Source organism: Scardinius erythrophthalmus (assembly GCF_964197995.2).
Source record: "Scardinius erythrophthalmus genome assembly, chromosome: 14".
Lineage (NCBI taxonomy): Eukaryota > Metazoa > Chordata > Actinopteri > Cypriniformes > Leuciscidae > Scardinius > Scardinius erythrophthalmus.
In genome coordinates this window covers 33,623,627-33,648,598 of record NC_138234.1, presented here as the reverse complement: position 1 = coordinate 33,648,598, position 24,972 = coordinate 33,623,627, and the positions used below count along the sequence as shown (strand labels likewise).

The window sequence follows — 24,972 nt, the reverse complement described above, 5'->3', positions numbered from 1 at the left end:
CCTGTTCTTTCCGACAACAAATCACTTGAATGCAACAAGCTCGTAATCACGACTTTAGAAGTGGGAAGTAGGAAATTTCTGATAAAGGCAGCATAAATCCTCAACTGTGCTTGTTTTAGCAAGCTAAGCTAATACCTGTTGTCCATCTTAAACAGGAAAGCATTATGGATTGTATTTTATAGTGGTCTTCTACATGGTTTACGCCACAGGTTTATTTATCCCATCATTTTATTTTAGCTTTTAGACAAGATGGTAATGAAACAGACAGCTGATGTTAGGGACATCACTGTACATGAATGAGACCAGGGACTTTACCCATTGGTGCTATATCATAATGCTGAAATAAAGAAGAACCCACTTTTAAATTCATTTTCAAGATTTTTAATTGTTAATTTGATTAATTCTGCCATCAAGGTTACCTAGAAATAATGATTAAATGAATAATCTACTAAAATTAAGAATAAAAACTTTAGAGAAAATATGTTTACACTCTACAAACATGTTTTTGTTTCCCAGAGAACCTTTCTGTAAACAGTTCTTAAATATATATATATAATTTTTTTTTTAATAATGTGAAAAACAGTTTAACAATCTAAAGAACCCCTTTCCGCAATAAAGAACATTTGTGGAATGGAAAGATTGAATGGATGTTAAAGGTTCTTCGTGGAACCTTCATCGATGGCAATAAAGAACCTTTGTTTTTAAAAGTGTGCAGTAAACTGTACGTTTTGGCTTGTTGGTACAGTTGTATTATTTTTGCTAAGTGGTTACAAAGGAAAAAGCTATTAATGGTTAAAACAGAAACAGCCGAAAACCACCATTGCCAAGACATTGTCAACTCAACCATCTCACCCACAGAAAGACAAGAACATTGATACAACTCTAGACAATTGTCATTTAGTTTGCGAGAACTTTTCTTACCAGAGAAGCAGCTCATATTCTGGTCCAGGCCCCGTCTGCTTTCATCTTGACTACTGCAAATTACTCGCTGGCAAGCAAATATTGAATATTGTCGAATGGCTGTAAAATATTGAGATTGATTATAGAAAAATGGGTGTGAAAAAGCCACTGTCCCCTGTTCTGGTTATTCTAATTTGTGTAAACAAATAAGTCATATAAAAAGCAAGTGTTTAGGTTATTTAGCCATTGTGCTTTAAACCTCCACACATACAAATTGGCAAAGTAAAATCTGCTTAATATTTAGTTGCAGTCCAATTGACTGAGGACCTGATGGCTTTTATCTGTCTTCCAAGAACACAGGTACAATTTTTGTGTTATAATATTTTATTTTAATTCTATGTGTATTGACCATGGAAAAATATTTTTTTTAATTAGGGTTTCCTTATTTTTAAGTAAGCTGAAATGTTACAGTTGTTTCTTTGTTTCTTTTTAGCTGGTTTTGACCTGGAGTTTTTAGTTTCTCCAACTATCACTAAAAAGTGTTAAGGGAAATTATAATTTTGTACTGTTTAATATCTTGGTAATGTTAAAGAATCTTGGTAAAGCTTTTGTACAGAGCCCCTAAAGGGACACGACTGGAGGAAAAAAATATATTTTACAACTTTTGCGTTTGCTCACAATCCGTATGCTTTTCCATCAAGAAACATTGCGTTTGCTCGGGTTTCTCAGGGGAACGCAAAACATTTGCAAGAGTTTTTTCTCCCATCTCATTTTTCTTTTCATCACCATGTCCCTTTAGGGGCTCCATACTTTTGTTTTAATTACTCAGTGGCATTGTAATTATTTTGTGCATATTTGGCATATATTGCAAATACTAGATTCAACAGACTTCAACATGGCTTTCCACTCACACTTGGTTCCAGTGGATCACCAACTGCTTCATTATACAATGTAAGATACATTTCCAAACAAATCATTATTATTTTTTTTGTGACTGTTTTGAGGTAATTTGATTGTAGATTTATATATATATATATATATATATATATATATATATATATATATATATATATATATATATATATATATATATATATATATATATATAATTCTTAACTCATTTGATGGTCCACTTTAGACATTCTACTGACTATAAGTAACTTTGCAACTACATGTCAATGAACTCTAATTAGAGTATTAGTAGACTGTCAGCTTAATATCTGCTAACTCTTTTCTTTTTTTTTTTTTTTTTTTTTTTTGTCCTCAACAGACATTCAGACTATAAGTAACTTTGAGAAACTACATTGACTTTTTCTACAAATCCTAAACCCTAACCTAGCAGTCTGCTAATACTCCAATGAAAGTTAGTTGGCATGTAGTTGCAAAGTTACTTATAGATACTTATAGTAAAATGCCTAAAGTGGACCATCAAAAATAAAGTTGATCCAAAAAGATGCATTAATTAACAAACACAAACCGCATTGTCCACTGCATAACCAGGCCTTTAATGTCTATAATCTGACTGAAATAGATAAAATGTCACTGAATTCAAGTATTGTTCTTTCAGCTCTCTTGCTAGGATCTGTAGAGCCGTTAAACTGTTCAGAACCAACAACAAAGTCTCTCCTTAATGCCATGAAAGAGGAAGTCATCAGCTACAGCGAGGCAAGGCCGGTTATAAGTCTGAGAACTCCCACCAACGTCAGTGTGGATTTGACTCTTTATGGCATTTTAGGAGTGGTAAGCATCTATGGAAGACTACAGCTTTTACTTAAAAAAAGTCTACAAAATGATGAAATTAGAATAACACTAATTCCACTCAAAATGGTTACAGAATCCATATATTTTCCCTTTCAGAATGAAAAATCACAGGTGTTGGAAACATATCTGTGGGTGAGGACGGTAAGAGTCATGACAAAGACACTGTTTAGACCTGGCAGTAACAGCCGGTTTGCGTGATCCAATCACATTTTACAGTGCTTAAGACATCCAAGCCTGTTTTAACTATTGCAAGAGCACTATTTAAAGTAATTTTTTGTAGAGGTGGCAGATTGAGGGTTTGAGCTGGGATCCTGATGAGTGTGGAACAAAAAAGATCTCACTACCAAGAGAGAAGATATGGGTTCCTGACATTATCATTAACGAATTGTAAGTTGCACAAGTCAAATATAACAGCTTTGACTAGTGACAAGGAAACAGAAACAACAACAAAAGTTTTTTATTTCCAATCAGATCTCATAAAAAATGTAGCTAATTTATGTGCTGGTGATTTCGTATGAATTTGTATGATGTGATTTGCATGGAAATGTAAGATTTTTAGACAAAGTAATCATTAAGGTCTAACCCCAACCTAACTGTCACTGGGAAGTATAGCAGATTGTACGAAAACATACGAATGAGATATTCGAATGAGAGATACGAATTCTTATGAATTAGCCAACGATTCAGCAAAATGTAAAATAGTTGCCATGTGAGTGTGTTGGATTGTGTACATGCGGAAAGTAAAATTCTTGGTGAATTTCCCTGTCTGTCTTTAACCTGCCACCCACCATCATTTTGCAGCATGGATGAAAACCGAGCTCCAGACACATACTATGTCTATGTGACCTCTACTGGTGAAGTTATCGATGGAAGGCCGATCCATGTGATCAGCTCATGCAAACTGGACATCTACACCTTTCCATTTGATTTCCAAAACTGCTCATATACTTTCAACTCTTACAAACACTCTCGTGAGTAAGCAAAACTGAAAACTACATATTCCTTGTTTGGCTACTTATGATTACATGGTTCTTGTTGGTCTCGTTCTCTACAGGTGATGATGTTCAGTTGTTCTTCTTTCGTTCAGCAAAGCAGATATTCAAGCAGTCTCTTGAAGCAATGACAACTAAAGGAGAGTGGGAGCTGATTGACTTGCTGACAGAAAAACCTGTACAGCTCTTTCTGGAAGGAGGATGGGATAACCTCATTGTTTATGTTGGTGGCATTTTAGAGAGGGGTAATTCACTAAGAAAGAATCACAACAGTGGTTTACTGTCATGATTTGGCGTATGTTACTCTGACTATTCAGCATAGCTTCAACACTGTGATCCAGACACCAACAAAAAAGTCGTAAAGTATGTTTGACTACACTATGACCCTGTCCCAAATGTCACCCTAAACACTCGCGGTCTTCCTCTGAGTCCACACTTTTGTGACGTAATGCCGCTTTGACTGTCAGGAAGAAGTCTGCTGTGGAGCTCGCTCCAGTGTGAAAGTGCGAAAAGCAAAAGTGCGCATCAAGGACCGGCGACTGCATGGGGGGTGCTCGTGAGCACCCTACTGAAACCTAAAATGACTAAATTGGACACCCTACGGTATTATGGACTTAACGGACATGCGCACATGGCAGCCATTTTAACTCCACAAGACCGAAAGTGCATATGAAATGTGCCATTTGGGATAGGTCCTATGTGTCTGGGAATTGACCAGTTACAGTATAAGTTACAGTATACAGTATAAGGCTCTTCTTCATCATTTGATCATCATTATTGTACAATTCTAACCATCCAAACCACTAACCATTAGGTGGAAACTGCCTTTGGAGGTCCTGTCCCATCTGGAGTTCCCAGAATCCTTTGGAGTTTTCTAAGCTGTATACGGCACAGTCTGTAATGAGCCTAATTTTTACACAAAGCAGGTATATTTGCACTTAAAAGAACAATTATCACCCAATGGATTACAGCTCAACGAGTTCAGCAGAGATGACATGTTTTTGTAGGCAAAAACCCAGACTTTCGGTTCCATCGCTCTTAAGTCAAAGATTTTTTTAATGGTTTTTTTTTTTGGTTAAATGCCTGAAATAATGTCTGTGGTGAACAGAAGCTAAAGATATTTTCATTCTATTTTACAACATAAAATACATCAGTAATACCCCCTTGTGATTTAATAATAATAATAATAATAATAATTATAATTATAATAATTTAAAAAAATTGTCTAATTGGGACAACAGAGGATGTCAGGATATTAATCGTCATCACATCAAACAGGTAAACTCATCTACTCAATAGTTCACTTTCCCAACTCAATCCTTCAGGGAAAATGTTTTTTTTTTTTTTTTTTTTTAAGAAAGACTGAAAGAGTTGTCGGAAACTTAATGATGGGGACTTTTGGAGTCATGCATCTGTGGTGTAGTTCGTTTATCTATAAAAACATTTAGCTTTTTACTTCTGCCGCTTGTATTTAAGCTTAAAAATTCATAAAAGTTTTTCATTTGGAAAGATTATCATGATGAACAAAACGATGGTCACAAATTCTTTATAGTGAAAAAAGGTTCTTTAGATTTTTTAAATATTGTTCAGCCAATGGAAAATTCCTATTGGTGTTTTATCAAATGAACCAGGGAGATGCCAAATTCCGGGATGGCCTATAAAAATATGTCATCACTTCAGCTCTTTATAGCCCCTTTTGTACTGGGTAGTTGCAACTAGCCACCAGGGTGGTCCCCCGAGAACTAAATGTTCCCCTAGGACCATTTTCCTGGTCGCACACCAGTAGAAACAATGAAGTGACGTAAGCCACGCTTGTTGTTGTGACATTTATTTTGACTGCGCTGAGAACACCAGAACACATAGCACTACCATTCTCCTTCATTCGTTTACGATCTGTCTAACAGTCCTATCTAATACGTTTATAGATAGAACTGTGTTTGATTTTTTCCTTCGCGTAAATGTTGAGAGGTCCATCTATCACTGTTTTCCATGTTCGTAGAGTTAGTTCATGGAGTAAATATATAGGCTATAATCTGTGTGTGTACACAGCTTTTATACGGCGGGTGTTGGTGTTTTGTGTGCGTTCGGCCAATCGGCTTACACTTATGTCACTGATAGTTCCTATTGTGCTGGGTAAGACCCTACTCTGAAGTAGGAGCTAATTTAGTTCCCATAAAAGGTGTTCCTAGAACTAACATTGTTCCCAGTTCCTGCAAACACAAAAGGGGGATATGTCAGCCAACAATCCATGGGGGAATGGAGGGAAGGAGGAGCCAGGGAGGAGATGACAATGGAAGGAGCCAGGGAAGAGACCATGGTGGGAGGAGCAAGGGAGGAGATGACAGTGGGAGGAGCCAGGGAGGAGACAATGGTGGCAGGAGCCAGGGAGTCACCTCAAGCCAGAGCTCCAGGAAGCAGGCCCACAGCAGAGTCATAGTGGAGCCTTGGTGGAGAGGCCAGGTGGAACCAGGAACCAGGAAGATGACTGACTGAGGTGGAGCTGGTGAAGGAGACCCAGGTGGATCCAAAGAGAACGGGTGACACTGAAGGTCCTGGAGACCAAGGCAGAGCCATGGGGACAGGAGGCCAAGTGTTAGAAATGAAACCAGAGTGGCGTAGGACTGAGGCAGGGCCAGTGCTACTAAGGACTGAGTTGAAGATGGAGGGAAGGAGGAGCACGACGGAGCCAAAAGGGTTGAGAGAGACGAGTTGCAGATGAAGAACTGGGTAGCACAAGTAAAGGGTTATGAGATTGCCTCCTTGGACGTGACAGGACTAGCAGAGAGTTCAAAAACAGCCTTCTAGGCTAACACAGGACAGACAGAGAGTTCTGGAATTGCCTCCTGGTCAACACTGTACAGGCAGAGGAGGTGGGACTGGGAAGCAGGGAGAGTGCATCAACGATGAAGAAGACTTGGAGCTGGCCAACATAGGAGACTTGAAACTGACCTGAACCAGTGGAGGAGGAAGAGATTGGGAACAGAAGGAAACCATGACATCCGTTATTTCTGACTGGGAAACACTGGAACTCTCTGATGCTGGAGGATGATGATGTTGACAATTCACTTCCTCATCCAGTTCCACCAAAGATTCCACAGGCACAGATGTAAGAACTAGCTCACACACCTGGTCAGATTGCTTTGGCTCAAGGACGGACAAGGCTGCAGGTACTGGCTCCGTAGAGGGCATCAGCTCTGGCTCTGCGATGGGGAATGGCTGTGTGTAGATGATCAAGGATATCATGAGGGAAGGAGTGGACTGGGAGGCCTGCAGCTGAGTGGCAATGTCATCCTCTACCTCACCTACAGTAAATGATGAGCCACACAGCCACAGCAAAATGTCCATATATTGTGCCAGGGTCACGCTGGAATCTCCCGCTTGCAACAATAGGTCGATGTTGTTGTCCAGTTCATCCAGAAAAAAAGTCCATCAAAATATGATCATCCCACGATGCCAGGTGGCAATATTCCAAAAACTTCTCCACATACTGCTTGAATTTCCCAACCATTCAAGAAAATGGAAGAATTTCCTCTCCCACTGGGTTCATGGTCTTTGGTCTGGCCTTTCTGTTACGACACACCAACACCGAGCAGGGAGACAAAACAAAAAAGGTGAGTATGCAGGTATGTTAACAGTGAGTCCATGTAACACAGTTCAAGTCCAAATGAGATGGTGATTAGCTGCAGGTGTGTATGATTACAACTCATGCAAGTGTTCAGAATGTGCAATAAGCAGGTTCATGTTGAACTTGTTGAGCTTGTCTTCTGCACTTGTGCCAGAAACTGAATGCACTTTTTGGTGGGACCACTCTAGTTGAAGAAGAGGATGGAAAATGTTAGAAATAAAATAAAATTAATAAAATAAAAACAACAGAAGATAAAGTTGAAAACAACAAAAATGGATATGCAATACAAGGAGGTTAGACAACTTCTTAGTGAATTCACCCCTAAGTGTTATGTTTGCTACTATGAAAAGAAGTTTAAACATGAGAACACTTGATACTAATGTTTTCCCTCACTGTTGTGGACTAGATTGTCTTGAGACGTCGAGCTACACTGTATGTGGTGAACCTCCTGATTCCCAGCAGCCTCCTGCTTTCTTTGGATCTCTTCAGCTTCCTCCTGCCTGTTCAAAGTGTGGACCGTGCTTCCTTCAAAATGACACTCATCCTGGGTTACACCGTCTTCCTGCTGCTAATGAATGACCTGCTGCCTGTCACAGGAAACAACTTACCCCTTATCAGTATGTTCTCAACCCTTCTTATTCTCTAATTTTGTATCTTTTCATCTTTACCCTGCTAAAAAGGCAAAATGGTCACCAGCAAATGTTGATGATTTCCAGCATGGGATGCTGGTGTAACCTACCCAATAAGAGTATTTTGGTAAACCAAAGGGGTCAAAGTTTGGCTGGTTAACAAGGCCCAGTTAGTGCTAGTATATGTCATAACACCCATCTGGGAGTACATTTCTCCATTGACGACCATCCTTGAGATGAATGGGAATGCTAACAGATAGCTTTTTCAAGGTATTAAAGACCTTGAGTTGACCAGTTTAATCATGATTGTTCTGGCTAATCAGCTTAAAACTTTTTTTTTTGACACACAGTTGAAGGCATAGCCTTTCAAAGCATACTACATTTAACATTTACGCATTCAAAGGAGGTCAACGCATGTGCATTAACAACAACTTGCACTCTGTCTGCAGAATGCTTCATCCTTTTCATTCCTCCAATTTCTCACCATGAGTTATAACCCATATAAACATATTGTTAATCTTTTAGCTAGAGTTGTACAAATATGGGTTCTTTCTGACCTTTTGTGTCTGTCTCATCCCTCATTCTTTGACTATATTGTGTATTAATATCCCAGGGGCACTGTTACCACCTTATGGACAAATTAATTAGAGCAAAAAAAGTGCAACCTATCCAGATAGAGTATGCGTGAGTAGACAAATCGGGCTGCAGGCATAATGTATGCGCATACTGGTGATGCACTGTGTGCAGAAGCTAGCGTACAGATAAAAAGTGGAGTATACTTTGGGCTTAAGTTTTTCAGGTCTAGGTTCTGGCATAAAACAGCCTGGGCTGCGTTTCTCAAAAGCATCGTAGACCATCAATGGTACTAATGGTCTCTACGATCTATACTTGCGCGTATGAGATATTTAAAAAACACAGCCCAGGACTCTTTCAGAAGCAGGAAATCCTTCTTCACCTCCAGCCTTATCTGATCTGATCTTTTTCTCTCAATCTAGATGTGTTTTTCTCTCTCTGCATGGCCTTGATGGTAACAAGTCTACTTGAGACTGTCATCATCACCAATATCTTGTGTGGTTCCCGTGACTTTCCTCCCTTACCTAAGTGGCTCAGGATTCTGGTCCTGAAATATCTGGCTCAGCTTGCTTGTATGAAGAAATCTTGTGAAGAAAATGATGATGGTAAGCAGATACTTTTGTCTTCCCGGATGCTCTTACTAGAGCAGAAGATTTCAAAATGTCGGGCGCGACTCCCCTGACATGTTCTGGAAAGTTTTCAGTCCAAGGATGCATTCAAACAGTCAGTCCAAAACAGCCCCAATGCAGAGAAAACCTGGCCGATTTCAGATAGTTAGAGATAGTGGAGAGAATAGTGTATTTGTCTTCAAAGCATGATCTCTCTCCTATTCTGTAATTGTTTCAGAGCAGCCCAAGCTGTTTCTCATGGCGCTGTAAAATTGTTCAAAACACCCAACCGCTGCATGAGCATAATGATACTCAAAATACAGCTCTTGGTTGGATAAAGCAAACCAGTGTTGCAGTAGTAAAGTTTTGATGGATGACGATTGTAACCGTGACATACAGAAGTCATGCATTAGGCACACGAGACGAGAGTCCGTCATTATTGATGCACAAAACAAACCATGTGTGTGCGGTGCTCTCGGCGCACTGATCACTATTGAAAATTTGTCAAAATTGGGGGGTGGGGAGGTGCCATTGTGTAAGTTGTGTGAAAAGGGAGGCCCACTTTCTTTGACTTTGAAAACCCCTGCACTAGAGTTATTTGTGCAAACTTTACATCAGAGTTCATTTCATTGGTGTAAAATATGTTTTCCAACAGTGCTCTTGTTTCTTGTCTACAGCAAACAGATCTACTTTCTACAAAAACACCATGACTGATATTCCAAAAAATGGACAAGTCAGTGCAAGTCCAGTGAGTGTCTGGGAACAATGTCTAGAGGAAATGAAGAAGATGAGTAAAGATTTATTGGCCATCCGCCACCAAGTTGAAGAGCACTTCAGTAATGACAACAGCACCAATGAATGGATCATGTTTGGTCAGGTCATTGACCGTGTGCTCTTTATACTGTATACTCTCTTTATCGTTGTGAGTTTAAGCACAATTATGGTTCTGTGGTTGCACTCGTACAGTCTAGACAAAAAGGCGTAGTATAATATTGTCTGCTCTGTGAACTGAAGACACCAAACGTTTGATGGGGTCAATGGAGCCCAGTTTTATTCCTGATTTAATGCAAGGGACCATCAACAAAATACTCCTTATTGGAGCTTTAAGTGTCCCAATACTTATAATTGCGTAGAATTATGTGACTTTTTTTGCTCTAGAATTTTTTATTATATATATATATATACAGTGCTATGCATAAGTTTAGACACCCATGCTAATGTTGACTAAAAAGAGGAATAAAAAATCATCTTTTGGAAATTGACCTTAATGCCTTAATTAAAAAAAATTAGGAAAAATCCGACCTTTAAGGACACCAATTTTTTTTGTGAATGGAATTAAAATAGCCCCACATCATCACATAGCCTTCACCATACCTAGAGATTGGCATGGTTTTATTTCAGTTAGCCTAATAGCTGGTTTGATTTGCATTGAGAGATGATCTTCTGGAAAGCACTCCATGCCAATCTCTAGGTATGGTGAAGGCTATGTGATGATGTGGGGCTATTTTAATTCCAAAGGCCAAGGGAACTTTATCAGGATGCATAGTATCCTGGATCCATGAAGTAACTGGCCTTTAAAAATAAAAATCTGCCTGCCTCTATGGGAATTTAACATAGGGGTGTCCAGACTTATGCACCCTGCATTTTAAGAAAGAACATTTATTTATTTACCATACATTATTCATTCACAAAGAAAATTGGTGTCCTTAAAGGTTGGATTTTTCCTATTTTTTTTAAGGCAATAAGTTCAATTTCCAAAAGATGATTTTTTTATTCTTCTTTTTAGTCAACTTTAGCATGGGTGTCTAAACTTATGCATAGCACTGTATATAAACTTAGTAAATTAAATCTGAATATGACTGAAATCTATAAACTGAATCTGACATTCAGTTTTATCTGTATCACCAAAACGTTTTATTAGTTTTTGGTACAGGATTAATAGCAATTTCAACTTTATTCACTGTCCAGTTAAGTTTGAGGAAAAACTAGTAATAAAAATATCAAAAACTTTGCTCCTGGTTTTCTGGTTGTTTTGTCAAAGTGTTTGTTGAGTTGAGTTGAAATAAAGACATTTTAATATATTTTTTTTAATTATTAATTATGGTAAATGATGCAGAATGTTAATTAAAAATATATAATAATAATAATAATGTTATATGTTAGGTGCCATACAAACAAGGCCAGTCTGTGGATTTCAAGGTGGGATTGTGAAAATATAAAACTAGTCATGGCATATATAAAAACCCTGCAAAAGTATATTTATCTATTTATATGGATCTTGAAGAGCTATAACAGCTCTTGTGTGAATCCGGTGTTCTTTCTTCTAATTAAATGTGTGACACTGAACATGTTTTTTTCATCTAATGGAAAAACAAGATAGATCACTAATGAGTTCAACCAAATGGATCCAAAGCTATGAAAACAAGCTAGGTCAGTGGTTACCGAAGGTGTTAAACAACATGTAACCGCACATGATGCTGCCACTAAAGAGTCAGCACACTTCACCTGTGGAAGTAAGCGGTGTGATTTAAACTTGAGCAGTTTTAAACAATAGGAAATCTCATCTACACACAGCATTATGGGACATCTTTTGCGTTTTCTTTTGGCATGTTTCATTCTACTTACAGGTAATGAATTGAACTTATATGTGGAGCACGGACTTAATACTTTTGGTCAGATTTGTCTTTGTAAACTTAAAAATAATAATGAAATATCTTGATAATGATTTAGCATTACATTTTATTCATAATCAATTGTCTTTCAAAAAAAATGAACAATTATTTTAAAAGCAATTCGTTTTGCTGGCTTCTAAAAGATGTGTGAAATTACAGTAATTACTTACAATTTCTATACAGCGTCTTAATTCTGCTGTCATTGTGAATTTATTTTGCTTTCTATACAAGATAAGATTAGATAATGTAGTCTAAAATGAAAATACTTTAATTTACGGTTGAAAGTTAAATATGCAAAAAACATCCATTAGGGATGATCAAACAAGATAAAATATACACTTGGAAATGTTGGAAAGTAATTGCCTTAAAAGTGGCAGAATTCTTTATACACTGTAAAAAACTTTTCCAAGTTGCATGTTTTACAGGAAAATACTGTTTCAGTCTTTCTCTCTTAAAATTTCATGTTTAATTCAATTCATTGTGAAATAAGGTTTTGAGTGAAAATTGTTTCTACACCATATTTTTCAGTGTACAACAGTATTTGCATCTAACTCCAAATAAAAAGTGCTAATAAATGTGAAAATGAAGTTAGACTGAGTTAGTTTCCCTGGTTTATTGTGTTATTAAGTGTTGCAGTGTGTGGTGAATATGCTTCAGTGTGAAGACGGACAAAGTGGACCCACGTATGAATCTCTGCAGCAAGTCATTGACAAGAAGTCCTTCAGACCTTCAGTCAACCTCAGCACCCCCACTATCACCAACATCTCCTTCACTCTCTACGCTATCTTGGGAGTTGTGAGTCAATACGGGACCGGCTATATGTGTCTGGTTGTGTAAATTATCCTTGCATCTGAACATTTGATGCTTGTTCTGTTTTACAGAATGAAAAAGCACAAATTCTTACCACATTCCTCTGGCTCAGGCTGGTAAGTTTGGTGCATAAGAGACGCTAAGAGATGTTTGAATAATCGCCTGAATATTACACGATCCTGTAATTTAATCATGTTTGGTTTTAGTACTGGTTCCATGAGTTCCTCATTTGGGATCCAGAACCCTGTGATGGCATTACAAAGATCTCTCTTCCAGTCAAAGATCTCTGGACTCCTGACATTATCGTTTTTGAGTTGTAAGTGCCATCTAGTGCTCAAAAAAATATTCTTAATATTTGTATATACCGAGCAAACAGGAAAAATTCTCAGAACTATAGCTAACCTTCTGGCAAGGTATATAGAAATAATGAACAAATGTTCCTCTAGTAGCCTTACATTAATAGAATGTAGAAGGATAGAATAGAATAGCATAGAATAGAATTTATTTGGTCTTTAGTGCATTTCTTTCTTCTGCTGAACACAAAAGAACGTTGGTAGCCAGACAGTTGATGTACCCCATAGGAAAAAATAAATCTATGTAAGTCAATGAGGCCCATGAACCGTTTAGTCATTCTTCAAAATATCTTATTTTTTGTTCAGCAGAAGAAAGAAATTCATACGGGTTTGAAACAACTTGAGGGTGAGTAAATGATGGCAGATTTTTCATTTAATCAATTTCAATTTCAAATAATCATTTAAAGCGGCAGATGACAAAACATCTCGGGTTACTATTGTAACCTTCGTTCCCTGAGTGGGGAACGAGACGCTGCATCGATACTCGACGCTTTGGGGAATGCCTTCGGCATGACGCGTCTGAAGTCTGTAATGGAACTACTCCAATCTTGATTGGTGCTGTGTCTTTCGTCACTCGTGACGTTGCATGTGACGGTGATCCGGAAGCTATATAAGAACAACGGAACATAGCCGCGTCAGCTTTTTAAAGGGTCGAAGCAAGTCGTTCTCAGGAGCGCGAAAAGTGTGGCCGAGGGATGCAGCATCTGCAGCAAACGAATTATGAGTGGGTGTGTCCCCAGCGTGCCCACCCTTAAAGGCGTGTGGAAGGCTGATATAGCCGCCACATAGACCTTAAGCATGGACGGGGAGAGCCCGTCAGAGAAACGATTCTGGAGGAACTCCAGTACTGAAGCCACTGGGCAGTTAACTGGGTCCAACTGACGTTCTCTGGGCTACTAAGAGTAAGCTGATCCCGTACTGCCGAACCCCTTTGTACTCTAGAACCCCCGGGGGCAGAACAATCGGGGAAAACATACACAGACGTGGCCTCAACCATGTCTGTATCATGATAATCAGACCCAGCGGAGCTGGAAGAGCACGGGAGAGGTGGCGCAGAAGGTGGCCGCCCACATGAAGGGGAAACGGGACCACCTCTGACACACCAACCTCCATCCCGGCTAAAGCCAACTTGGGATGGAGTTTAAAAAATCCCCGGGCTGCCGCCCCTGCCTCGACAGGATGACTGCACCCCCTTTGATCAGAGAGACCACCGACATATTGTCTGTCAAAAAATTATGCCTGCATCGTGACTGTAACCGCCCCCAGGAATTGATTTCTCTGAAGAGGCACTAGTGATTTTTCCTAGACTCTGAGCCATATTCGCAAGCACCTGACGAGACTCAGAACAACACCTCGGTTTTGAACCGTCTGCTCAAGTAGTCAATGGACGGGAATGAGGATGCCCTGAAGACTCCATGGAGCTAGGACAGTGACCATGCATTCCGAGGAGGTGCGGGGATACAATACTAGGCCGAATGGAAGAATCCAGAACTGATGTGCTTTTCCCCCAAAAGCAGATCTTGGAAACTTCCTGTGATGGGGTTAGAAGGGAATGAGGAGTTAAGGAGCTTGAGGATCTATCACGACAGACCAGTCCTCGGAGCTGGTCTGACTGACAGTCGGTATCTTGAATCTGAACCCCCTCGGAGTTTGATCCAGTAGCATGAGATCCGAAACAAGGCTTAACTCCCCTCCCCTCACAGGAACTATGAAGTACCGGCTGTAGAACCCGGGCTCCCGTAACCAAGGAAGAGCCCACTTTGAGGTGTCCTGTGTTAAGAGGGACTAGACTTCCTGTTCCAAGAAGCGACCCTGCTCGGGGCTGGCCAACATGTGAACCACCCTTAGTAGATAATATTTGAATATTAGCTCCACTGTAAGCAGGACCTGCTAGGCTATATTTTGAAGACCCCTCAGGGTGTCTAAATATGCCATTATGGGGACCAGTCCCTCGAGATTGGCCTCGGCTGTAACTTTCCAAATGGCTTTGGTGACCTGAAGCAGCTAACTGTCAGGAACTAACCGAAATATGCTCTCTACAGACCTCCTGAAAGGCGGCGAACTCGACAGGGCCGCAACGTTTTCGGGCAGATACTGCGATTTGTGTTCGTTGGAAGCCGATGTGTCCCAAAGCACCATCGGTGGTGGGAAGCAAACATCGATTTCCTAAGGGCTGCTTAAGGGGGCGAGACTCCTGTACTCGCTCTCCTGGGGGAACGCCCATAAGGGTCCACGTGTTATGACAAGACCTCTTAGTAGAAGCCATCTTAGCCCGAGAGACAGTCCTCAGACCTGTCTTCGGTATAGAAGGCTTCATGCGAGAATATTTCTTCTGGCCCCAAGCCTTATACGGGGGGGCACAAGAGGAAACCTTCTCAAAATATGAGGAGCTGGTGGCTGTCCCATGAAGCTGCCCCCTGGCAGCAACCCCATGAGACCTGGACTGACAACTGGGGATAGCTGATTGTCGCTCTGCCTCCTGAAGCCTCTCGACAACGGTTCTTGCCGCATCGCCAAAAAGGCCAGAAGGCGAAAGGGGGGCATCGAGAAGGAAAGCCCTGTCTTTCTTCCCGATCCCCAAGCGATTAAGCCATAAATGTTTCTCTGAGACGACTAGTGCTGCCATAGAATGGCCAATAGCACGGGCCGTCTCTTTAATAATACGGAGAGATAAGTCAGCTACTCTACGAAATTCAGTAATACCGTTGAGTGAGACCTCCCAGTTATCATCCACCTCTTTGAGGAGGTCAGCCAGGTATGCCTGTAATAAACCCATCGTGTGCAGGCATGCACCGGCTCGACCAACCACTATATATGCTTTCCCTAACAAATTGAATGTACGAGATTTGGAGGGAAGTGTCTGAGCTAACATGGGTGACGCAATGTCGGGGAGAAAATATTTTGCAAAATATTCCTCAACCCGAGGCATCACCTCATAACCATTCTCATTAGATTCCCTAATGGATGACTAAATATATACATGGGGGGGAAATAATTCAGATGAACATGGATTTTTCCACGATCTCAATATCTCAGTATGGAGATCAGTGAAAAAGGGAAGGCTCTGACACGAAGATTGTGGCTGGGTCTGCAGGAAGCGCTCATCCATTTTATTTTTCTTAGTCGCTTCCTGCTTATTATGTGGCCATTCAACATTTAATTTAACCACTGCCCTGGTTACAACCTCCAGCAACTCCTCAATAACGGGAATATGTGGTGGCGAATCCCCATATCCACGTGATTCAGTGTTGATAATATCTAACTCCTCGGAGCCAGATAAATCAAACGCTGTATCTTTAACACGGTTGAAAGAAGCCGCAGCGCGGGCTTCCAAACCGTGCGCAAGACCAGTGGAGCTGGTTAATAAACACTGAGAAAGGGTCGCGACCATCTCAGTATTATATGCCAGCCCCACGTGCGAATCCCATGCATACAAGCGGTGCATTGCCTCAACAGACGCGGGACCTGATGCACTGGGAACGCGAGCCTGATCTAACTGATCGAACAAGCTCAAACGGGAGCGGAGCTCTTTCATAGGTAGCTGAAAACAGTTTGCACAGACAGCGCCCTCGAGCACTGCCCGTGCATGCTCCACTCCCAGACAAACAACACAGAACGAGTGCGTGTCATCCTCGCTCAAATAGCGTGGGCAAGGGGACGCACACCGCCTGAATCGTTTCTCTATATTCGCCATATATATATGAGATAGACAGACAACACCAAATAAGACAATACAGTCACACAGAACGCTTGCTGAAGACAGAAAGCTGATGCGGCTATGTTCCGTTGTCCTTATATAGCTTCCGGATCACCGTCACATGCAACGTCACGAGTGACGAAAGACACAGCACCAATCAAGATTGGAGTAGTTCCATTACAGACTTCAGACGCTTCATGCCGAAGGCATTCCCCAAAGCGCAGAGTATCGATGCAGCGGGAGTTCCCTTACGAAAGGGAACTGCAGCGTATTTCTAATTAATAGAAAATTATCGTCCGCTGGGCGCTAATATTGTTATTGTTATAGTTACTGTACCTTTCTTGATGTGAAAGAGCTTTAACTAAAACCGGCACAACATTTGTGTCTCACGTCACACACAAAAAAATTGGCTTTGAAATTTACACAGAAATGGCAAGTAACACTTTGTATTATGCGTGAAATTTAAAGTAGAAAAACTGAAATAGTATTTTTCCTGTAAAACCTATAAACTTTGAAAATCTCTCTCTCTTTTTTCATACAAATGAAACTGGCACCATTTTGCGTCTCAGTTGATCCAAAGACCTCAGAAGATTTATAGTATGAATATTAGCTATGTAATATTTTTCCAGTGTTTATCTTGTATTTAGGCCAGTTCTGTAAATTGTAATGGACGTCTTAGCAGAAGATAATAATATAGGCTACAAGTGAAATAAACTCAAATGAATATTTGTCCTCTCTCTCTTGTGGTGTTTAGTGTGGATGATGATGTATCTCAGGCCTGTCCTTATGTGTATGTGAACCACACGGGCCACATCCGCTATGACAGGATGTTGAGGCTTGTTAGCGCCTGTAACCTTGAGATCTTCAGCTTCCCTTTCGACATACAGAACTGCTCTTTCACCTTCGGCTCCTACATGCATACCAGTAACATCACCGCTTTCATTGCTCTCCACATTTCCTGCCGTCTCAGTGCATATTTGCCATAGAGGCGTTTCCTTTTGTGTGTTTCTGAGGCCTGTGAAGGTCCACGTTTCTTAGTTTCTGTGGACTTTCACATGTAGTAATGTAATATGGCATATGGCAATAAGAAAATGTTTTGAACAGTTTATATCTCACAATTCAGACGAAATAACTCACAATTGTGAGTTTATATCACAATTCAGACTTTATAACTCGCAATTGTGAGTTTATATCACAATTCAGACTATAACTCCCAATTGTGAGTTTTTTATATCGTAATTCTGACTTTATAACTCCCAATTTTGAGTTATATCTTACGATTTGGATTTTATAGCTGACAATTGTGTTTATATCCCAATTCGTACTATATTACTCACAGTTTGAGTTTTTTATCTCACAATTCTTACTTTTTTTCTCAGAACAGTGAGATATAAACCTGCAATTCTGAGAAAAAAAAAGGGCAAATTGTGAGATATAAAAACTTTTTCTTTAACTGTAATTCTAATACCTGTAATACTTGTAACCCCTTCAGTAAAGGATGTGCGTGTCAGTCCTGCTCTGTCCTTTGCGGAGATGACCGAAAACTCACAGCGATACCTACAGGCCAGTGGAGAATGGGAGCTGGTGGTTATACTGGGTGATGCAAACATTTTGAAGTTTGGAATAGACGAATGGGACATCATCACTTTCTGGGTAAGAAAGGGACAAAACCAGGGTGTATAAATGGCTCTGTTTAGAATAGCATGGTATTTTATTTCTCCAGTACATTTTCACAACCAAATGATATTTGCCAAATTATCCATTTTATTTTGCAGCATGGAAGTAAGTTATTTTCTGTGAATGTGTGAGACTTCCGATTCATTGTCTGCTATAGGTAAATAACTAGAATAACAAAGTGTAGTAAATGGTAACACTATTTGCGCTATAAACCACTGTTCATAATTATGACAATACATTAAAATAATATGAAATACCAGTTTGCAATATAAAGCAGCATAATAAGCTGTTTTGTGAAAGCAGATTTGACACTGGAAGCCAGACATATTCAATTTACAAATGGTCATGCCCGCTCACATTAAAATTAAGGTGGATTACATAGCATATAAAATAATTTATGTGTGTTGTAAATGGCCAGAAAATGTTCCTTTTTGATACGGTTAACTTCGCATTGCTTCAGAGAATCTTCTCTGATCGCTATGTGGAAACTCAGTTTTCTCCGAATACTGAAGCCTGATTGGTTCATGTCTGTGAATTTCAGACAAATGCCCTTTCAGCCCACCAAGATGGCTGGGGCCAACTGCCAATATAAATCGCACTGAACGGATATCTAGTCAGATTTACTCTCCTTCACCGCAAAGATTAATCTCCTCGCTGTCTCCGAAGAAGAAGCAGCCTCTACTCACCGTAAAGAACAGCCTCTGCAGCGGATCAAAGGCTCTTCAGCTCCAGACTTGCAGCTGACTCAGCGCTTTCCGGCAAACACAAAAGAGCGAATTTCATGCCTAAAGCCAAATATAAAGAGTAAATTTCTTTTCTAAAACAGCAGCAGTGTTAGTTGCAAAATGCCGCCTGCATTCCTCGTACGAGCACTCTGGACAGCTGTCTGGGCCGCGTCGACACAGAGGCTGCACTCACAGAGACTAGCTGCCTTCACTGCAAGAAGTCTCTGCACAATTGCACTCATGGATCGCTTTCTTCAAAGAAAACGATCCCGGCTCGCACGCTCTCCCATTATCTTCCCCTCTGAAGCCGAGATGTAAGAAACATTGGAGCCGCGGGGAAGAAAAGCTACAGTGCTGCAGCAAGCTCACGCCAACCCAGCACCCATGTGTCCCGCTCTCCCCACAGCGTGCTGATTCAACAGAGCTCTTTACCCGCGATTCCCATAGTGGCATGGTGGCATGGTTTCCTTCTTCGGTTGCGAGAGTGATTGTGATGACTCAATGTCTCTGGCCGCATCTAATGCAGAGGACTGAGCAAACTCAGGTGATGACTCCGCCCACCCAAAACCACAGCGTCATCTTTGGCTCAACTTAACAGAAATCAAGGACACTGACAAGACAGCTTTCCTTGACTCCCCGGTGTCCCCCTTGGGCTTGTTCAGTCCTGCAGTGGACGGCTTCGCGGAGCGCTGGAGCCATTTGCCATTTTCTGCCCAAAAGAGTGAGCTCCTCAGCGGTGACTCAGAGCACACCAAGCCGGCATCCACCCCCGCTCAGCCCCAGCAGAAGGCAGAACCTGAGGTGAAACAGCACTTCCGCCAGGCAAAATGCTACCCTTTCCTAAGCGCCAGGGACCACGCCCTAAGCTAGAGCTAGGGCTGAGCAGTGCTGATGTCTTAGGCACAAGGAGGAGAAGGCTAAGTCCGAACTAAGTACTCGCTCCAATTCACTCGCAGACCCCACCCCTGCTTCAGGGGCGTAATATACAATTTGATCTCGGACACTAACTCTCAAGTCTCAGCAACTCTCTTCTGCTAGAAAAGGGCGCAATAGAAAAGGTACCCACAGCCCACAGCGAGTCAGGCTTTTACAGCCGCTACTTCCTGGTCCCCAAAAAGGATAGTGGCCTCAGGCCTATCCTCGATTTGAGATCTCTGAACCACGCTCTAATAAGATGGGCCATTCAGGATGCTAACCTTGAAACACATCCTTTTGCAGACCTTATCAATATACCGTCCTGCCATTCGGACTGTTGCTGACCCCACACACTTTTACAAGATGCGTTGATGCGGCACTCTCCCCATTGAAACAGAGGGGAATTCACATCCTGAATTGCCTCAACAACTGGCTGCTCTTAGCCCAATCAAAGGAGGAGCTGTGCACTCACAGATCTCTGCTCCTCAACCACTTAGCAAAAGCTTGTGGTCACCCAGCAAACGCATTGCATTCCTGGGGACAGTACTCGACTCATCCAACATGCAGGCTTATATCTCACCGGATCACTCCCTGAAATTTCAGCAGCTAGTGACGGCTTTCAAAACGGGGAGCAACATCCCTTTAAAAACATTTCAGAAGCTACTGGGCCACAAGGAAACAGCCTCCTCAGTAGTTCCCTTGGGCCTTAAACATGTAGCCTCTACAAAACTGGTTGAAGGCCCGCATCCCACCTTGAGCGTGCCGCGAGTGCTGTGTCATTCTCAGGGTGAGCCACGGTTGTGCCAGAGCCCTGGCCCCGTGGAAGTCACCCCATCTGAATCAGAGGGGCCTGGAACTGGGCTCAGTCTCCAGAAGGAAGGTAGTCGTGACAGATGCCTCCAAGACGGGTTGAACCATCTTCTGAACAGACTGGCAGCCCTTCTCCTGTGGGCACAGAACAGTCTCCGCTCGATACGAGCACTGCAGGAGAATCTTGGAGAATTTTCGGACAGGCATAAGTGGCTCTTTAGACGGACTGACCCACAATTGGCCTCCTCTGCGCCTCTATGCCTTCTTAGCACTGCACCCTCAGGTCATCAGCCAAATCAGGGAGGAAAGATGCTTGGTCTTACTTGTGGCGCCCTGCCCAAGCTGTGGAGCCTCCACCTATGGCCTCTCGATGGGAGCCTTCAAGCCTCCCTTGGAGGGTTATGAACATGATCTCTAAGGCTAAGGCACCTTCGAGAAAATCTGACTAGATTGTCTGCCCCTCCCATCTTGGTGGGCTGAAATGCCTTTTGTCTGTGAAATTCACAGATGTGAACCAATCAGGCTTCAGTGTTCTGAGAAAACAGAGTTTCCCAATAGCGACCAGAGAAAATTCTCTGACGCAATACTCGTTCCCATTATCGGGAACCGAGATTACGTGAGTAACCGAAGCGTTTTTTTGTTATGTTATGAATTAAGAAATAATTTCTGTCTTATTAAATGGTTTCCTCATTTTAGTTAAATCCTTGCCATGTTGTTGTACTAATTTATTTAATTACATTGTGGCCACGGCTTAACTAAAATCAGGGACCGAATTATTAAGTAGTGGGACCAAATTCTGAATGAATGTAAATTTTTTCTGCAATTTTTTTTTTTCACTTTGCATATCATCAATTAATAATTTGTTCCCAAAATGTATTAATTTGTATTACATTGTACTAATTCATTCCATGATTTACAGGGAAAAAATAAATGGGCTTGAAATGTCAGTCCACATCTTGCCCGCTCACACCAAGAATGATAGCTATATTGATAAAAAAAAAAAATAATAATTCTAAAGTTAAAAGTGTAGCAGTCCACACCAACTGTAACCTTAACGACACAGAGGAACAATATCGTTGAAATCACTTGCAGAATGTTTTTTTCTAGATGAACAATAAAAACATTAACTGCTAATCAGAATCCATCCTGCTTTAAAGAGCTTAAGCATTTAAAGCAGCTGATGACAAAACTGCAGCACGTGTTTATAATAAATGTGCGTTGGTGTGGACACTAATATAGTTATCATTTATGGTGTGAATGGACCTTTACTGTATCTATCCTGCAGGTGGTGATAAAGAGACGACCGATTCTGTATGTGGTGAACCTGATCATCCCCAGCTCCTTCCTCATGATCATTGACATCCTGTCCTTCTACTTGCCGCCGCACAGTGTGGATCGATCCTCCTTCAAAATGACCCTCATTCTGGGCTATACGGTGTTTCTTCTCATTATGAACGACCTGCTTCCCAGCACTGCTAATGGAACACCTTTAATAGGTCAATTAGCCAAAACACACCTGTATGAGGCAATGTGGGAATGTAAAATGATGAACATTGGTCGAATACACCCTGGAGAGTAAAGTAGGCTGCTTTATTAAGACTCTACTTAAAGGATCAGGTCATCTAAAAATTACATTTGGTTATTTACTCACCTTTATGCTGGTAATTCAATAAATCTGGATTACTTCATATCCATGCAAAGACAATTTTCATAGGTATATTTAAATCTCAAGGAGTGTAACAGCAAACATAATCCCAGCATCATAGAATGTAGAAAGTTCGTCAGACTTCACGTTCATTTACAAAGTGAACCCATTAGCATTAGCAATGGTAATATATATCTTTTAGTGGTTATTATTCTGAGCAACAGTTTGTTCTCTTGCTTCAGTTGGAGAATCTTTAGCTTTTAACCATCTATCAAATGTTGTATACTTTAAGCTTTAGACTGAAGTCCTCCAAGGCCATTAGCTAAACAAAACACATACGAGAGACATGAATGTATCACCAGTATTTTGCCATGGACAATGGTGAATTGTCCCGTTTAACAGTCATTATGCAAACATACTAGACCATGATGGACCAACAAGTATTCCAGAGCGCTTGAAATGAGTGTTAATCAATTAGAATCAAGAACTTACTTATGTGGTATAATGTGAACACTCATCAATCTCTAAAATTTGGTTTCACCTCTTTAGGTATCTATTTCTCCGTGTGTTTGGCATTCATGGTCATAAGTCTACTGGAGACGGTCCTCATTACCTGCGTTCTCCACCATAATTCAATGAGGTACAGGGAAGTGCCACACTGGGTACAGGTGCTGGTGATGCACTTCATTGCTCAGCTTATTTGCTACAGATTCCCTGAAGACCCTTTAGCCAAACTAGAAGAGAAACATGCCACCAACCCAACGCTCAGTCGACAGACAGCCACTAATGGTAAGACGCCCCAGCAAAATTTCACTAGCTATGTTTCCATCCAAAGTTGCGAATTTAACTTGAGTGCAAAATTTAAATATGGCATTAAACATTTTGGCAATAAAGCACCGTTTCTATTCCATGTGTTCAAGAGAACAAAATCATCACTTCCTGGGAATTGGCGCAAAATATTTGTAATAAAAATGGAAGTTGCTGCAGCCAGGGATACCACTGTGGCTCTTTATTCATATATCATAAATGACTTGCATCTAAGGGTGTGTTCACACTTATAGTTCGGTTTGCTTGGTTAGTTTGGTCTGGACCAAAACAATTAAATAAAATAAATTTAGTCCTGGTCTTAGCGTTCACATTGGCATTTTAACACTGAACCTAAAGATACCGAGCCTAAAGGCATAAGGATACGTTCACAACCTGATTGGTCGGCTTTTATTATGCTCATGCTCATTGCATGTGTGTAGCTACATTATATGATGGTATTTTGACCAGCTGAAGAGCTTATAAAATGCGTAAAGGAGACAAAACAGTTCACTGCACTAACAGAGCAATCGCACCAGAGTTTGTTCTTATCCAACCATGCCAAGTGTGAACACACTCTGAGAGCACTAAATTGCAATAAAAACTGTCATGTCTGTGTTCTGAGGCGTATGGGAAACATTATCGTGTGATACGGTTCTGAGAGGTCATCATCAACATGAGATCATCAGCATTTCAGAACGACCAAACCAACATTTGAGATGCTGTGCGATGAAATCAGTCCGCTGGTTAGTCCAGTAAATCTAATCAGATGCTCTGTTAAGGTAGCCTGGCTCTGCCCTCCTACATACGTCCTCTAAATTTTAATTTTCTTTCAGTACGTCTTCTGGGTTTGTGGTATATTTTCTCCGGCCAATTTTTACCAGTCCAATCAGCGAACAGAGGGAGTGGCTGAGAACGATGACGTTGAGGTTGTGCGCTAGTTTGAGTTGTAGGGTTACGTCATGACCCAACGTTAGCGATTGGCCATGGCAAATCCAGATTGGCTCTGGACAGATCCAATAGTTTTAAACTTCAACAGAGTACCCGAATTCAAGGAAGTTAACGCTTGTCAATGGGGAGTTGCCAGACTCCCTGTACAAATGAAATGTACGAGAATCTGGTAGGACCAGGCTACTGTTGAGGCAAAGTCACATTACTTTGTTTGTAGCACATCGAGGGATTAATTCCTTAAATGTGTTTCCATTGTGGTTTATGCACGTCTTCTTATCGGATAAAAAAATTAGCCTCCCCCTTTGAGCGCACAAGTTTTGAGCATCTTGGCGTCTCCATGCGTTTTTACATGTGAAATCCTGAAAGTTGCATAAAAAGCGGTGGGTGGAAACAGCTAATGTATAGCATACTAACTTTCAGATGTTAAATGTTTGCTTTCTTTGTCCCCTAGCGTCTGGAACCATGACACTGGATGTGCCTGAACTCAGACAGATCAGTAAGGATCTTAGTGAGATGAACTCTTATTTGACCATTCTACGAAAGGAAGACCATCTACAGAACCAGTGGTGCCACGTGGGATACATCCTGGACTTCCTTCTCTTCCGCATTTACCTTCTGATAATCACAGGTTATGCACTTGTAATCATATGCATGTGGTGCATTTGGATGAAGCAATAGAAAAAGTACAGACTTAAGGAAAATAATGTTTAAATACATTTTTCTTTGTTTTCCCTTAGTGCATGTGATCACGTAGAGACAACAACACAATAATGACTCTAAAACAGTCTAAACATATTTAATTGTCAGTAACATATTTATAACAAT

At 40.9% G+C, this 24,972-nt stretch overlaps 2 protein-coding genes across 2 annotated transcripts; both read left to right on the top strand.

The window, feature by feature from the left end:
* Positions 1–2,535: 2,535 nt before the first annotated feature.
* On the top strand, positions 2,536–10,073 carry LOC308702221 (5-hydroxytryptamine receptor 3A; the record flags this gene model as incomplete). Its single annotated transcript, XM_081384887.1, has 8 exons — positions 2,536–2,640; positions 2,758–2,802; positions 2,942–3,048; positions 3,463–3,632; positions 3,716–3,876; positions 7,685–7,895; positions 8,903–9,085; positions 9,766–10,073. 8 exons carry the CDS (start codon positions 2,536–2,538, stop codon positions 10,071–10,073), a joined length of 1,290 nt encoding a protein of 429 aa, XP_081241013.1.
* Positions 10,074–11,559: 1,486 nt separating this feature from the next.
* On the top strand, positions 11,560–24,825 carry LOC308702220 (5-hydroxytryptamine receptor 3A-like; the record flags this gene model as incomplete). Its single annotated transcript, XM_081384886.1, has 9 exons — positions 11,560–11,601; positions 12,397–12,555; positions 12,642–12,686; positions 12,777–12,886; positions 17,375–17,544; positions 18,113–18,273; positions 22,033–22,243; positions 22,942–23,181; positions 24,599–24,825. 9 exons carry the CDS (start codon positions 11,560–11,562, stop codon positions 24,823–24,825), a joined length of 1,365 nt encoding a protein of 454 aa, XP_081241012.1.
* Between the last annotated feature and the right edge of the window lie 147 nt (positions 24,826–24,972).